At 48.2% G+C, this 13,442-nt stretch overlaps 4 protein-coding genes across 4 annotated transcripts; 2 read left to right on the top strand and 2 right to left on the bottom strand.

Moving 5' to 3' along the window:
- Positions 1 to 206: 206 nt before the first annotated feature.
- Positions 207 to 671, top strand: CTRU02_210856 (beta-ketoacyl synthase; the record flags this gene model as incomplete). Its single annotated transcript, XM_070205526.1, has 1 exon — positions 207 to 671. One exon carries the CDS (start codon positions 207 to 209, stop codon positions 669 to 671), a length of 465 nt encoding a protein of 154 aa, XP_070060769.1.
- A 4,938-nt stretch (positions 672 to 5,609) lies between these two features.
- CTRU02_210855 (uncharacterized protein) lies at positions 5,610 to 6,043 on the bottom strand (the record flags this gene model as incomplete). Its single annotated transcript, XM_036721903.2, has 4 exons — positions 5,610 to 5,661; positions 5,713 to 5,759; positions 5,813 to 5,887; positions 5,948 to 6,043. The coding sequence occupies 4 exons, from the start codon at positions 6,041 to 6,043 to the stop codon at positions 5,610 to 5,612; spliced, it is 270 nt and encodes an 89-aa protein (XP_036586275.2).
- Positions 6,044 to 9,541: 3,498 nt separating this feature from the next.
- On the bottom strand, positions 9,542 to 11,197 carry CTRU02_210854 (transposase; the record flags this gene model as incomplete). Its single annotated transcript, XM_070205525.1, has 2 exons — positions 9,542 to 10,790; positions 10,827 to 11,197. 2 exons carry the CDS (start codon positions 11,195 to 11,197, stop codon positions 9,542 to 9,544), a joined length of 1,620 nt encoding a protein of 539 aa, XP_070060768.1.
- A 1,209-nt stretch (positions 11,198 to 12,406) lies between these two features.
- Positions 12,407 to 13,000, top strand: CTRU02_210853 (alcohol dehydrogenase GroES-like domain-containing protein; the record flags this gene model as incomplete). The annotated part of the gene is made up of 1 exon (XM_036721904.1): positions 12,407 to 13,000. One exon carries the CDS (start codon positions 12,407 to 12,409, stop codon positions 12,998 to 13,000), a length of 594 nt encoding a protein of 197 aa, XP_036586276.1.
- Positions 13,001 to 13,442: the final 442 nt, after the last annotated feature.

The following is a 13,442-nucleotide window of genomic DNA, read 5'->3' as shown; positions in this document are numbered from 1 at the left end:
ACGAAGCCTTGCAAATGGCAGGATACTCACCCGATGCGACGGCATCGACCCTTCGCGCCCACATTTCGACCTTCATGGGCCAGTCTGCTGAAGAATGGAAGGCTATAAACGACCAAGAAGGGATTGACACACACTACATTCCCGGCACCATGCGATCATTCGCTCCCGGCCGCTTGAACCATTACTTCCGCTGGGGTGGCGGCATCATGAGCATTGACACGGCGTGCTCGGCCAGTGCCACGGCAGTCCATCTAGCATGCAATGCTCTTCTCACACGCGAAGTCGATTGCGCCATCGCTGGCGGAGGGCATATTTGTGTTGCTCCTGAGCTCTATTCCGGCCTCAGTCAAGGCGGCTTTCTTTCCAAGACAGGGCCCTGCAAGACATTTTGTGACGACGCTGACGGATATTGTCGTGGTGAAGCTGTGGGCGTGGTCGTTCTGAAGCGCCTCGAAGACGCGGTACGCGACAAAGATAATGTCCTCGCTGTTATTCGTGGAACTGCGAGGAACACGAATGCTGGAGCTGCGGGCTCGATTACTTTTCCCTCGAGCGCCGCGCAAGCTGATTTATACCGCACTATATTGCAGAGCAGCGGCGTGGGACCGAACGAAATTTCATACGTGGAGTGTCACGGCACCGGGACTCAAGGTTTGTCAATCATGGTCTGAATCAGGCAAATACTAACTCTACACAGCCGGTGATGGTGCCGAAATGAGCGCTATCATCGAAACCTTTAGCCCAAACCGACCGAGTGACTTCCCGCTTCATGTCGGCGCTTTGAAAGCTGCCATCGGCCATGCCGAGGGAGCAGCGGGTATTTCTTCGTTGATCAAGGCAATATTGATGATGCAGAAAAAGACCATACCCCCTCAGCCCGGCTGGCCATTCAAGATCAATCACAAATTCGCCAACCTGGATGCGGCTCATGTCATAATCGCCGACGGAACCTCTCCGCTACGAGCTTCGCGAGACGGTAATGGATTGGCAAAGATAATTGTCAACAGCTTCGATGCCGCGGGCGGCAACGTGAGCATGTTGATTGAAGAACCACTAGAAGTCTCGGACTGGAGAGTTCAGGACGAGCGCCTGCATCACGTCGTTGTCTTCTCTGGCCGAACACGCACTTCTCTCGAAGGAAATGAGGAACGGCTGAAAGAATATCTGCTTCAACACCCAGACACCGACCTAGCCAGCCTGGCATATACCACCACGGCGAGGAGAATGCATGAGATGCACCGATCCGCATATGTCGTGCAGTCCCTTCAAGAGCTGCTGGGCGAGCTCGGCACTGTTCAGAAAGCAACGCTGAAGGATACTCAACTCCTGTTCTCTTTCACCGGCCAAGGGTCCATTTACAGGGGAATGGGTGCAGAGTTGTATCATTTGTTGCCTTCTTTTCGTTCCACGCTGGACTCATTCCAAGACCTGTGCGATGCCCAAGGTCTCGACCGCTTCCTTGATCTAATCATCGACGCGCAGGACGTGGCCACGGCGACGGCATGTCAGACTCAACTTGCACTGGTGGCGCTGGAAGTCGCCATGGCCCATCTGTTCCGCTCACTGGGACTGCAGCCGAATCTGGTGATAGGCCACTCGCTGGGTGAATACGCGGCACTCTGTGTGGCGGGCGTCCTCTCCGTCAGCGACATGCTGTACCTCGTCCACACGCGAGCCTCACTGATCCAGGAACACTGCACGGCACACACATATTCAATGCTGGCGGTGAACATGTGCCACAGTGATGTTGCAGACATGCTCTGCAAGTCCAACTGCCCAACTTGCCAGATCGCATGCATCAACGCCCCAGCTATGACGGTAATCAGTGGCATCAACGACGAGCTCTCTGTGTTGCAATCGACGCTGCAAAATCTCGGCATTCACACATCGCTGCTCAAAGTCCAGTACGGCTTCCATTCGAACCAGCTTGAGCCACTTCTTGAGCGCTATGAAGAGGCTGTGGGTAAGGTGCACTTCAGTACACCCCGAATACCAGTTGCCTCTACTTTACTTGGCAAAGTCGTTTACGACGATGGAGTTTTCAATGCAGCATATCTCCGGCGCCAGATGCGTGAGCCGGTTGACTTCTTGGGTGCGGTACGCGCATGCGAAGCGCAGAAACTGCTCCAGGCGAATACAGTGGCACTTGAACTCGGCCCTCATCCAGTCTGTACAGCACTCATGGCCAAGTCTTGCTCCAACAAGGACTTGACCACTTTGAGTACTCTTCAGCAGGGAAATAACAGCTGGGAGAGCTTTTCTAATTGTCTCGCTGCGCTCCATGTCGCGGGTCTGTCTGTTTGCTGGCGCTGGTTTCACCGGGACTCCGAGTCCTCTCTGCGGCTTCTGGATTTACCCACGTACGCATTCGATTCCAAGACTTACTGGGTACCATACAAGATCAGACGTGCTCCAGAAGCTGTTGGGAAGGAAACAATATCTCCGCAGCAATCGCTGCCTTATGCCTTTTTGCAAAATTTGGATAGTCTGAGATCTGACGGTGGGAAGACAAAAGCGACCTTCACGTCAAGCACATCGAATCCTGAGCTGACGACGGCTATTCAAGGACACATCGTGGGCGGCGTGGTGCTCTGCCCGGCAAGCGTGTTTGTAGAAATGGCACACACGGCAGCATCTTACCTTTGGAAATCGACTGGTCTTGCTGGCGAGGGGTTCCATCTCGAAATCGCCGATTTGCAGATGACGCACGCCCTTGTAGTGCACTCAAAGAACGAAGAACATCTAATTCACGTCGAATGTAGCATGGAAGACACAGACACGGAAATTTCTGTGTTCTTCTCTTCCACAAGTCCAGCGGGCGTGACAGCAAACCATGGCATTTGCAAGGTGCGCTTTAGCTCTGAAAGTACATCAACGGTCCGTCAATGGGGTTTCATGGAAAACATGATACGACGCCGAGTAGACAGTTTGCTTGAGACGTCAAAGTCCGGCATGACGCACCGCATCTCACGCAATCTATTTTACAAGCTGTTCGAGGCCGAAGTTGAATACAGCGAGCCATATCAATGCATCCAGGAAGCATACGTGCCGCCAGATTTCCAGGACGCCGTGGCTTCGTGCATCTTGGATGAGAGTGCGGGCAATCAGGGCCAGTTTACCTGCAACCCCTTTACTATGGACGGTATCGTGCACTTATCGGGCTTCATCCTCAACGCCGATCCTTCTAAGCAAAGGGACGTTATTCACATCTCCAACCGTATCAGCTCCTTCCAGCTGCTTGCACCTATCACCAGCCGTACGCAGTGTATGTGCTATGCTAATGTGCGCGAGCAATCCGCCAAGGGCGTTACCGTGTGCGACGTATACGTCTTTGACCAAGACGGCCTCATCGCCCTTTGCTCCGGGATTACTTTCCAGCTTATGACGAAAGAGATATTCTCCATCGCCATTGGACACTCAAATGCCAGCCCTTCCGGTAGCGCACCGATACCAAAAGCCGTTGCTGCACCACCTCCCGGCCGTGGACGCCGGCTTCGAGACTTTCCCGACCCGCCTTTGCAAGGCGCAAATGAACGAGTGTCGTTGCCGGAGGTAGACCACGCCGATACACTACTACGCATCATTTCGAAGCGGACGGGCGTTGGCCTGGACGAGCTAGTGCCGACAACCTGTTTTATCGATATTGGTGTGGATTCGCAGATGAGCATTGCCATAACATCAGATTTACAGAAGAAGACTGGTCTACAACTCCCGGCGGCCTTCTTTCTCACGTATACAACCGTGTCAGAGGCCAGAAAACAACTTACACATGCAAAGCCCGCAAATACAAGCCCACAACAACCGAGATTGAGTGTTGAATCACCGACTATGAAGTCTAATCCAGTTTTCGCGGAAACTGGCCGCGAAGCACCTTCATCAACCGAACGGCGGAGCGAGATTCTGCTCCGAATTGTAGCCAGAGAACTCGGCATGGCTCCGAATGACTTGGCCGATATGGACGATTTCGAAGCGGCCGGCGTCGACTCTATGATGAGCATCAAAGTCATGTCGCAGTATAAACAAAAGACGGGCCAGGAGCTACCCGCGTCATTCCTCATGAACCACCCGACAGTTGCAGACGTCGAAGCCGAGCTGGACGGCGACCTGCCCAGCGCCGGTGCTAGCGTCTCCTCCAGTTCTAGTAGCAGCCAGGTGATCCTCACGCCCCCGGTGGAAATCAGTTCTAACGCTGTTCTGATTCAAGGCAACCCAAACTCCAAGCAGCGGCCAATCTTTATGATTGCTGACGGCCATGGCTCGGCCGACGCCTTTGTCCACCTGGCCCCTCTTCAAAACAACCAGCGTCTCTACGCGTTAGAATCGCCCTTCATAGAAGACCCTGACGCCTTCGACATGCCTATTCCTGATCTCGCCAAAGTCTTTATCAAAACCATCCGCCGCTTGCAACCGTACGGCCCCTACCTTATCGGTGGGCGGTCTGCTGGGGCCGCATACGCTTACGAAGTAGCATACCAACTAGCTGTGCTAGAACACGAAACGATTTCCGGCCTCTTGCTCATCGATATGCGGATTCCGCGCGCCATTCCTCAAGCTCGTGCCATCGACACGGCCTTTGTTGCCCGCGCTTGGCGCGTTATCGTCGAGCATACTAACGTCTTACTTGACCCGGGTGACCTCGCCCATGCGGCGGCTACAATTAAAGCTCTACACTCGTACACGCCTCGTCCGTTCCCGACATCTGCGCGCCCCCAGCGCGCCGCCGTCGTCTGGGCCCGCTGGGGCGTCAATGAGAATCCTGACCAGACACTGCGCGATGTGACGGTGCAGCGTCCGGCGGCCATGGGCCCGACTCTCGGTGAAGTGGCGGATCCGGCGACAGTCAGTACCGGGGAGTTCGAGGCCGAGTTCAAGTCCTGGTTCTGGGGATGCCGGAAGTCGTTTGGCCCGAACGGGTGGGATGGCTTGTTGGGCGAGGAGGTGTTTGTGCACACAGTTGATGGAGGTGATTATTTCCTGACTCTTTTCTTCCCGTACCTGAGTGACTGATGCCGCTGACACTTTCCCTCAGATCATTTTTGCATGATGAAACCGCCGTATGTGCGTTCGCTGAGCACAGTCTTGATTCATGAGATTGCTGCCATGGAACAGATAATGTAGCGTTCTGATTATCTTCAATTTGTCGAGTAGACGTGGGGGTAAAGCGTTTGAGACACATGTCGTTGCTTTTCAGTGGTCATTAAGTCTAGTGATTGTAGGATTCCAAGAACTTTACTTGGTGCCCTTGTATTCCTTCGGCTTGACGGGGATACCCGTATGCGTAGAAAAGAAGAGAAATCTTCTAATCTTGTTGTATTATCTTTGTCACCGTTGTGAAGTTGAGGTACAAGAGTAGTGTTTCGAGAAGATGGCCCTTTCTAGAATCAACCAGCTTCTCTCTCCTGATCCAATAAAGTCCAGATTCATTCAGCCTCAATGAGGACTGCCTTGAGCGTTAAGTCAGGCTTAGAAGCTTTGAATTGCACCTGAAGAATTTTCGGCTTATGACAATGGCTCTTTGATATTGTTAATTTTGTAGATGGCTGGTCTTGGTTACCCAAACTCCAATGCCGGGTATAGAGTACAAATATTTCCACACAGATGCACAATGTTTACCAGGCGCCGTCCCAGTAGTAGCAGTCGGTGCCACGCTTCGACCCATTGCTATTGCCATGTTAGCTTGTTATTAAGCCCTCAGAAAGACAGGTCGCTTACTCGTAAATTTCAACCCAGCACTGGACGTGAGGCTTGTTGTTGGCGCACTGGAAGAGTGTTAGAGTCAGGCTTGATGAGTCAGGAATGTTGTCAAACTTACAGCGGGCCATTGGCCAGCCTTAGTGTTGGTCCTGCACGAAGCAAGTTCCTCAGCGCGACAGTTTCCACCGTATCCCTAATCACGAGTTAGTCATGTCGCATAGATTATGGTCGTCCATCTGTTGTGATGACATACCTGGTTGCCGTGGCGGAAACCGGGGCGCTTGCAGTAGAAGGAAGCAGAGGCAGAGCTAACGCTTGCGACCAGGAGGGCAACGACTTCGAAGCGCATCTTGACTTGTGATTGTACCGTTCTAAGAAATGTGTAATGAAGTGAGTGACTGAAGAAATGAGTGAATAGATGTCGATGTCTGATAAAGATCATGAGATAGAATGAATATCAGATCTCTTTTATCCTCTATCGCTGTCATCAGTACGGAGCATTCCGTGGAGCACTCACGGAGCACTCCGTTCTACAGAAATGCTAATCGTCTACACCGTACAAGTTGCTTGGCACCTTGTAAAGTGCATCATGAGTAGTATTTCTGGATCTGTAAAGACCGCTAAGCTCTGTTTGGACGAAATTCATCTGATTCAAACCAATCCAATGTCTCCTGTGCTAACCTTAAACTTTGTTTTCTGTGATTATCAGACGACGGCTTACCAATTTTGCAGGACAATATTAATATCTGTGGCCCTCATATGACAGTCTCCTCACACGCCTCGTTTGGGTTAAATTTAGGCCAAGCTGGTAGCACTAGGCGTAGATTAAAAAAGCCCACATGGACATACGCCATGTCATTAGGTTTGGCGACAGCAATGGTAATGAAATATTAATCACTTTGTTACCCACTATTACAACTTTGCCACCAAGCTTATTAGAATGCATAAACATTAACAGTCTCACTTTGGACTCTACCTATATACACCCGTCATCTCGTTGATCATTGCTCTTTGTAGACATTGACCTCGGGGCTCCTATCATTCGATGAGGGGAAGCCTTAGCTTTTGATTCAATAGACGGCTCAAACATACCCAAGTTTGGCATAAATAAAAATATCTTCACACACAGAGACCTAGGACAGCATCGGCGCAACGTTCTCATCGGCCAGGAAGTGCATCTGGGGAGATTAAAAAGTTTCTTTGCACCAAAAATGGCTGTGTCTTACAATATTTCCATTTGGCAATATAAAAGCAACATCTTCACGAAGAAGGGGCCCAATTCCGCATGGTTCGGTTGAACCTTCAGAAAATGTTCGTTACTTTAATGCCCACACCAGGGCATATCCACCGCCTTTTCTTGTCCTTTATATTAATATGGCATGGCTGCAAACCTTAATACCCTTGTGTTTGATCCTATCGCTATGACTTTCCGCCTCTAGTTGCAAGAGCATCCACTGCGGCAATATGGCACTATTCAGCGGCACGGACCACAAATCTTTTACTTCCGAACAGCGAGGCTCCTCTTGCAGGGTTTTGTAACGGACCACAAAACTTTTACTCCCGAACAGCGAGGCTTTGTAAGGCTTGGTAACGGTCCAGTCTGTAGTGCCTCTAACTCCCATCATGATCTGAATCGTTGACTTGGGGCCCGGAGCGTAATGATGCCACGGCTATTATCTGCTATTATGTGGTATTCGCGGCGTGAGTAGTAGCATATTCCATTTTCAGGAACAATGCCACCACTTAGCTAAACCGCGACTTTCATTTAACTGCAGATTTGACCAATACTGCTACAACTAACGAGTGTACTCTCGTTTACGATACGCTATACGAAAATCCACCATGGGGCCGAAAAATACAGAAAGGGCCTACTGCGGAGCAAACGCATCGATAAATCCTCGGCTTTTTAGTTGTCCGCTTGTAACTCAATATATTGCTACTATCCGGAAACCTATTAGCCGACAAGAAAGTCCGCTGGCCTTGAGTCATGCCTATGGGCCTCCGCGAAAGACTTCAGCCGGTTGGACACACCAGCCTCGGACTTTCGGCCTTTCCACTATCCGCCAGCCGCGGTGACAATCTACTCCAACAGGTGGTTTTACCGAACTGTTGGTACGGAAATCCAGCATTACTAGCAGATCAATGAGTTCATGGGTTACAGCGGGGCACTTTACGAATTCCCTTCCTTTTACATCTGATCTCTGGCTTACGTTAGTTAAAACTTCTTTTTATCTTCTAATTTGAAACAAAGCGGGATGTGTACCAAAGGACCCGTTAGGTTGAAATGAAGGGATTGTGGCCATCACTCTTATACTTAATAGGTATTGGTGCCCTTAGCTTGAAAGTAAAATTTGTTGCCAATCCTCAAATTGGATACAAGAAGAACTGGTTTTTTCCCCTTTCTGTTGACCAGTGCCGACATAAACTTTCAGGGTACCTAACATCTCTGGAGTGAAGCTATATAAGGTACTCGATTCACCACTACAGGTTTCAAATATCGCAACGATATGGATACAGATGTAGAAATGAATCCATCGACAATTAATTAAGGCCTGGGGCCTAACAGTAGAACTGGTCAACCGTCATTTATTGAGCCCACTGCCTGTAAGCTTGGAGCTGATTGAAGGATCTGTTACCAGGAGTTGGGGTGATTTGGGGTGGAAACCCTGGTCATATGGAGGCAGTTGGGGGCTGTCTCGCGATGACTGGGAACTCGGAGAAGGCCCAATCCAAGCTGGTAGAAAAGCCAAGATCTCCTCTTCAAATTCCTTCCGCACACTGTTCGAAGCTCCTCTTGCTTCCATTGGCGCGGGGGGCGAAAGCAGTACGAGTTGGGGTAAGAAAGTGGTTCACTACGCACTTGGGAAGTAATAGCGTGCGTTTTGTATAAAGTGTTGCAACAGATGTAATGCATTTCAGAGGCTAAAGTCAAACATCAATCACATCTTTTTCCGAAAGAAGTCAAGCAATATGCCCCAAGATTCTATGCGAGCTGTCGTCTTCCAGGAGGTGGGCAAGGTCACCGTTGAGGACCGCTTAACGTCCCACACCCACTTCTGGGCACCCCCCACATTTGGGCACCCCATTTACACCAAAAACGCCGTTTTTCGAAATTCTATATTAAACTAAATACTTTACTTATTAAAGAGAATAAATATATATTAAATAGATTAAGACTTAATTATAATACTTAAGTAGCTATATACTAGTATTATTAATAATAAGTATTATAAATTCAAGGTTTAACATTTATAATACTAATTTACCTAGCCTATATCTTAATATATAAAATAGGTAGAGATATTTAACTAATATGATTAGAATTTTTAAGTAAGATATAGTAGATTTATATATTCTTATACTTAGTAAAAAATTCTTTAAGCTTAGAATAATATTTTAAAATTTCCCCTAAGAAAAGTTTCTATTATAGAATTTTAACCCTTAATTATACTATATTTACTAAAGTAATACTTTTAAATCTCTTTTAGATATAATTATATACTTTTAATAAGTATAAATATTAATTTCCTAGATTTTTTAAATAAGTATATATAAGCGAAAATATATTTTTCTAATGTTAAGGAATACTAGTAAGTTACTAGTATCTACTAACATTTTAAAGCTTTTAGTTTTAAACTTCTATATTATAACTATTATTATATTTAAACCTTTATAAAAAATTAGATGGCTATAATTATACTTAACATAGTTTATATATATTTTCTTTTCTTAGTAAGTATAACGTACATGATAAGCGAGTGAGACAGACAAGCGAGTGAGACAGTAAACCAGACCTTCGCGACAATAATATCGAAATCTATAACAAGAAATCTTAGATTGATTAATACTACTCGGATTCCTGTTCTTCGGATGTTTCCTCAATAAATTGACATGTTCTCGCGTTGTGGCCTGTATTCCCGCATACGCCACACCGACGATGAGTCGTCTCAGACCTCACTTTGCGACCACTACTCCGTCGCGTTTCCTCTTGTAGTTGCGTGTCTGCCTCTCTTTGCGACTGTATATCCTCTCCAGTAGATATAGTAAGACTTCCTCCTTTCTGTAGACGTGTTTTCTTAGCCCTTCGACGCCGACTTAATATTGCATTCTCCTCTCGAAGGATTTGAACCTCTGACTCTAGTAATGCTACCCGATGCCCTAGTCCTTCTGTCCCTCTGGCTAGCTTACTCACAGCACTATAAATTGATGCTGGAGAGCTGCTTCGGTGGCGTGAGATTCGACTCTTAATAAAAGTAGACTGTGATCTTGCTTCGCTTGGGTTGCTCGGCGTCCTAGAGATCCAAGGGTCTGGTGTCTGAGGGACCCCCTCCTCAGGCGTTGGCGTTCGGAACTTTACATCCAGCTTTGAGAGAACACTTTCTGCATTCAAAGGGACAAGTCCAGCTCCTCGGAAACCTCCCTGGATATTTTTCCTCGTAAAAGACTGCTTAAAAGCTTCGTGAAATGCTGCAAAGAAATCTTCCTTCGAGATATGGGTTGTGCCTCGCCGCATCTTATTCTCAATTTGCCGACCGTAGGCATTCTTTAACGGCTGAAAACAACCAACATCTAAGGGTTGAAGTAGATGAGACGAGTGAGCCGGCATGCACAGTGTAATAATGTTGTTTTCTTGACAAAAGAGCTCGAAGGCTGCGGAGTGGTGACTTTCATGACCATCAACAACGAGGAGGCGATATTTCCCAGACGTACGTGGTTTTGTATAAATGTCGAAGTGTCTGATCCAGTCAATACCTCTCTCGTTTGTTATCCATCCATTTTCAGACGTTGCAATAGCCCAATCGCCCGGAAGAGAGGTTTCTGTATACCAGCTTGAGAGGTGATACTGGCCTGCAACGATGATGTATGGCGGGATGCTCTCCCCTTGGGAATTAATAGCCTGGATAACTGTAACCCATTCCCTATTGCCAGGCTGTGTCATCTTCGTATTTGAACGCCTTTCAGCACTTGTAACAACCATTCCAGAAGCAATAACGCCCATCATAAAGCCGGTCTTATCAAAGTTGTAGATATTAGCATCAGCAATACCATACTTCGCAATTGTATTCTTCACAAGCGAAAACCAGCCACGAATCACCTCTGGATCTTCGCATTAAGCTCTCTTATAGTCATACTTGCGAAAGAAACGCGTCCTAAGCTGTGGTTGTCGCTTGACGAAATTAGAAGCCCAGCGCTTCCCAACTGGAGGCGCGTCGCGCTCTACGAGAAGTCGATTGGCCATTTCTTCCACACCACTCAGCCGGGGAGGAAATGATCGCGCATCTAGGTCGAGAATATACTCAACTATTGTCTTCTCTTCTAAATCTGATAAATTCCGTGAATTAGGCATGCTGTCGCGTCGTGAGACTATTCCCTTTAGTCGCCGGCTTAATGTTGCGTGACTGACTGTATAGAGTGCACCTGCGGCCCGAGCACTAAGTTTTGGGTCATTTCTCATTGCTTGAAGGGCAATTTGTAACCTTCTTTCAATACTAGCTGATTCCATGATTTATTGTAGAGGAAAAGGTGCCGGTCGCGTCAAGGTGCGACGGTCGCGGTTTACTGTCTCACTCGCTTGTCTGTCTCACTCGCTTATCATGTACGTTAGTAGTTAGTTTAATATAGAATTTCGAAAAACGGCGTTTTTGGTGTAAATGGGGTGCCCAAATGTGGGGGGTGCCCAGTGTTACGACCCGTAAACAAGGATAACAGCCGAACGACCCACTTGGGCGTCGGGCGGCTAGGACAGGACATTTGTACTACAGGATCACGGGAACAGCGGGAACTCACTCGGCACGGAAGAACTATGGTACAAGTCACGTGACGATAAGATAAGGAAACGATCAGTGGAGCACAGGACGGGACGCTCAGTGATCAGTTGGCATTGCCAACTGATCGCGATCACCTCATGCACCTAGGTGATCACCCCCAGGTAGACAAAAAACACTGTTCAGGACTTGTATATAGTATGACCTGAGCCTGGCTCAAGGTCAGACTTCCATAGCTCTTCAGCAATCAACTTTGTGATTACCCTAACCGGTACTTTCAGCTATACCTAAGTGACGACTACTCTACGACTCTTGTTGAGGCCTTGACTGATCACCAAGACCTTTGAAGATCTACGATCTATTCGACCAGGACCACGGAACGACTGTTACTACTCTCAATCCCTGGCTTACTGTTAACACAAACCCACTGTCAGTTAGCTGGCCGTAACACCCAGAAGTGGGTGTGGGACGTTAGTGCCTCGCCTCCTCAATGCTACTGATGTCATTGTCAAAGTTATTGCAGCAGGGCTTTGCGGGAGTGATCTTCATTTTTTCCGGGGGCGCATCAAGATTCCCGGACGTTTCATTCAGGGTAAAGAAATTCGAAGAGGGTGACTCCGTGGCGGTTAGTATTCTCTTGAATTCTTACTTCTAGACTTTCAGCTTAACAGGGTTTCCCCTTGTTTAGGTCTCCTTCACCACTCAGTGCGGAGACTGCTTCTACTGCCGTTAGGGGCAAACCAGTCGTTGTCCTAGTTATCATCTTTTCGGTACGTCTTCTCAGCCGTAGATGTTTGTGGTTTTGCTTTAACCGGCCGGTGATGATAGGAAACAATTCAAAACCACGAGATATTGATGGCGGCCAAGCTCAATATGTTCGTATTTCAAACGAGGATACCAGCCTTAATCATGCCCCTCGATCTATTCCACCGAAGGTTCTGGTGCTGATGGGAGACGTCTTTCCCACCGGGTATTTCTGTGCCTCGCGCTTCTTGCAACCCTTGAAGCCGGAGGTCGCAAAAAAAACCGCGGTTGTTGTTGTAGGGTGTGGACCTGTTGGCATTTGTGCCATTGCCTCTGCCTTGACGTGGTCGGACACAGTTTACGCAATCGACATGGTTCCCGAACGTCTCGAAGAGGCGGCGAGACTTGGAGCGAAGCCGCTATCCGGAGATGTCGTCGCGGCTGTGAAGGCGGCGACTGATGGACGTGGGGCTGATGTTGTGCTGGAGGTGGTGGGTGGACCTGAGGCGTTCGCGCTTTGCTTGGAAATGGTTCGCCCATTTGGCCATATTAGTAGTGTCGGCGTCCAAGCCAAGCCGCTGACATTGTCTGGGCCCCTTTTATACGGAAAGAATGTAACCATAGCGTGGGGTCGCTGCCCCGTTTATGGAATCTTTGATGAAGCATTGCAGTGTCTCATTAAAGTGCAGGACCAGGTGGCATTTCTCTGCGAGAAGCAAATGAGGCTGGAGGACGCTGTGGAGGCATACGAGCTCTTCAACGCCCGCAAGGAGCACAAGATCATCCTCACTCCTTAGGCATACACAGATCAGTTCAAGGAGTCCCTTAGCAATGAAGAGTAGACACTAGCTTCAACTGAATCCAAATCTAAACCCCGGATACACGGTGGAAGTCTTCTTTTCTGATACCTTCGATGAGTCTATCATGTTTGGTCTTAGATTTCTCTGTGACCGGGGGGCTTATGGGTGTCTTTGAAAACCTCATCTGGTGTCCAAAGCGATGCAGCATCTTAGTCACCAGACTCTTCATGTTAAAGCTAGTAGCTTAAAACCATATCACTTACAACCGCCCAGGTCTGATTCAAGGCTATATTGGGATAAGTAGTCTTCCTCTTAGTAGTTTATTGATTCTATTGTAAAGTCTGAGTCAAAACCTCTAGCGTTTTGTATGATAACAAGACACCTCAACTAAATAATGCCCAGGCAAATGCCATGCATTCGCGCTCTAAGACTTGGAATA

The sequence above is a fragment of the Colletotrichum truncatum genome, assembly GCF_014235925.2.
Source record: "Colletotrichum truncatum strain CMES1059 chromosome Unknown Contig_0007, whole genome shotgun sequence".
NCBI lineage: Eukaryota > Fungi > Ascomycota > Sordariomycetes > Glomerellales > Glomerellaceae > Colletotrichum > Colletotrichum truncatum.
This window is presented reverse-complemented; position numbering and strand designations above follow the sequence as displayed.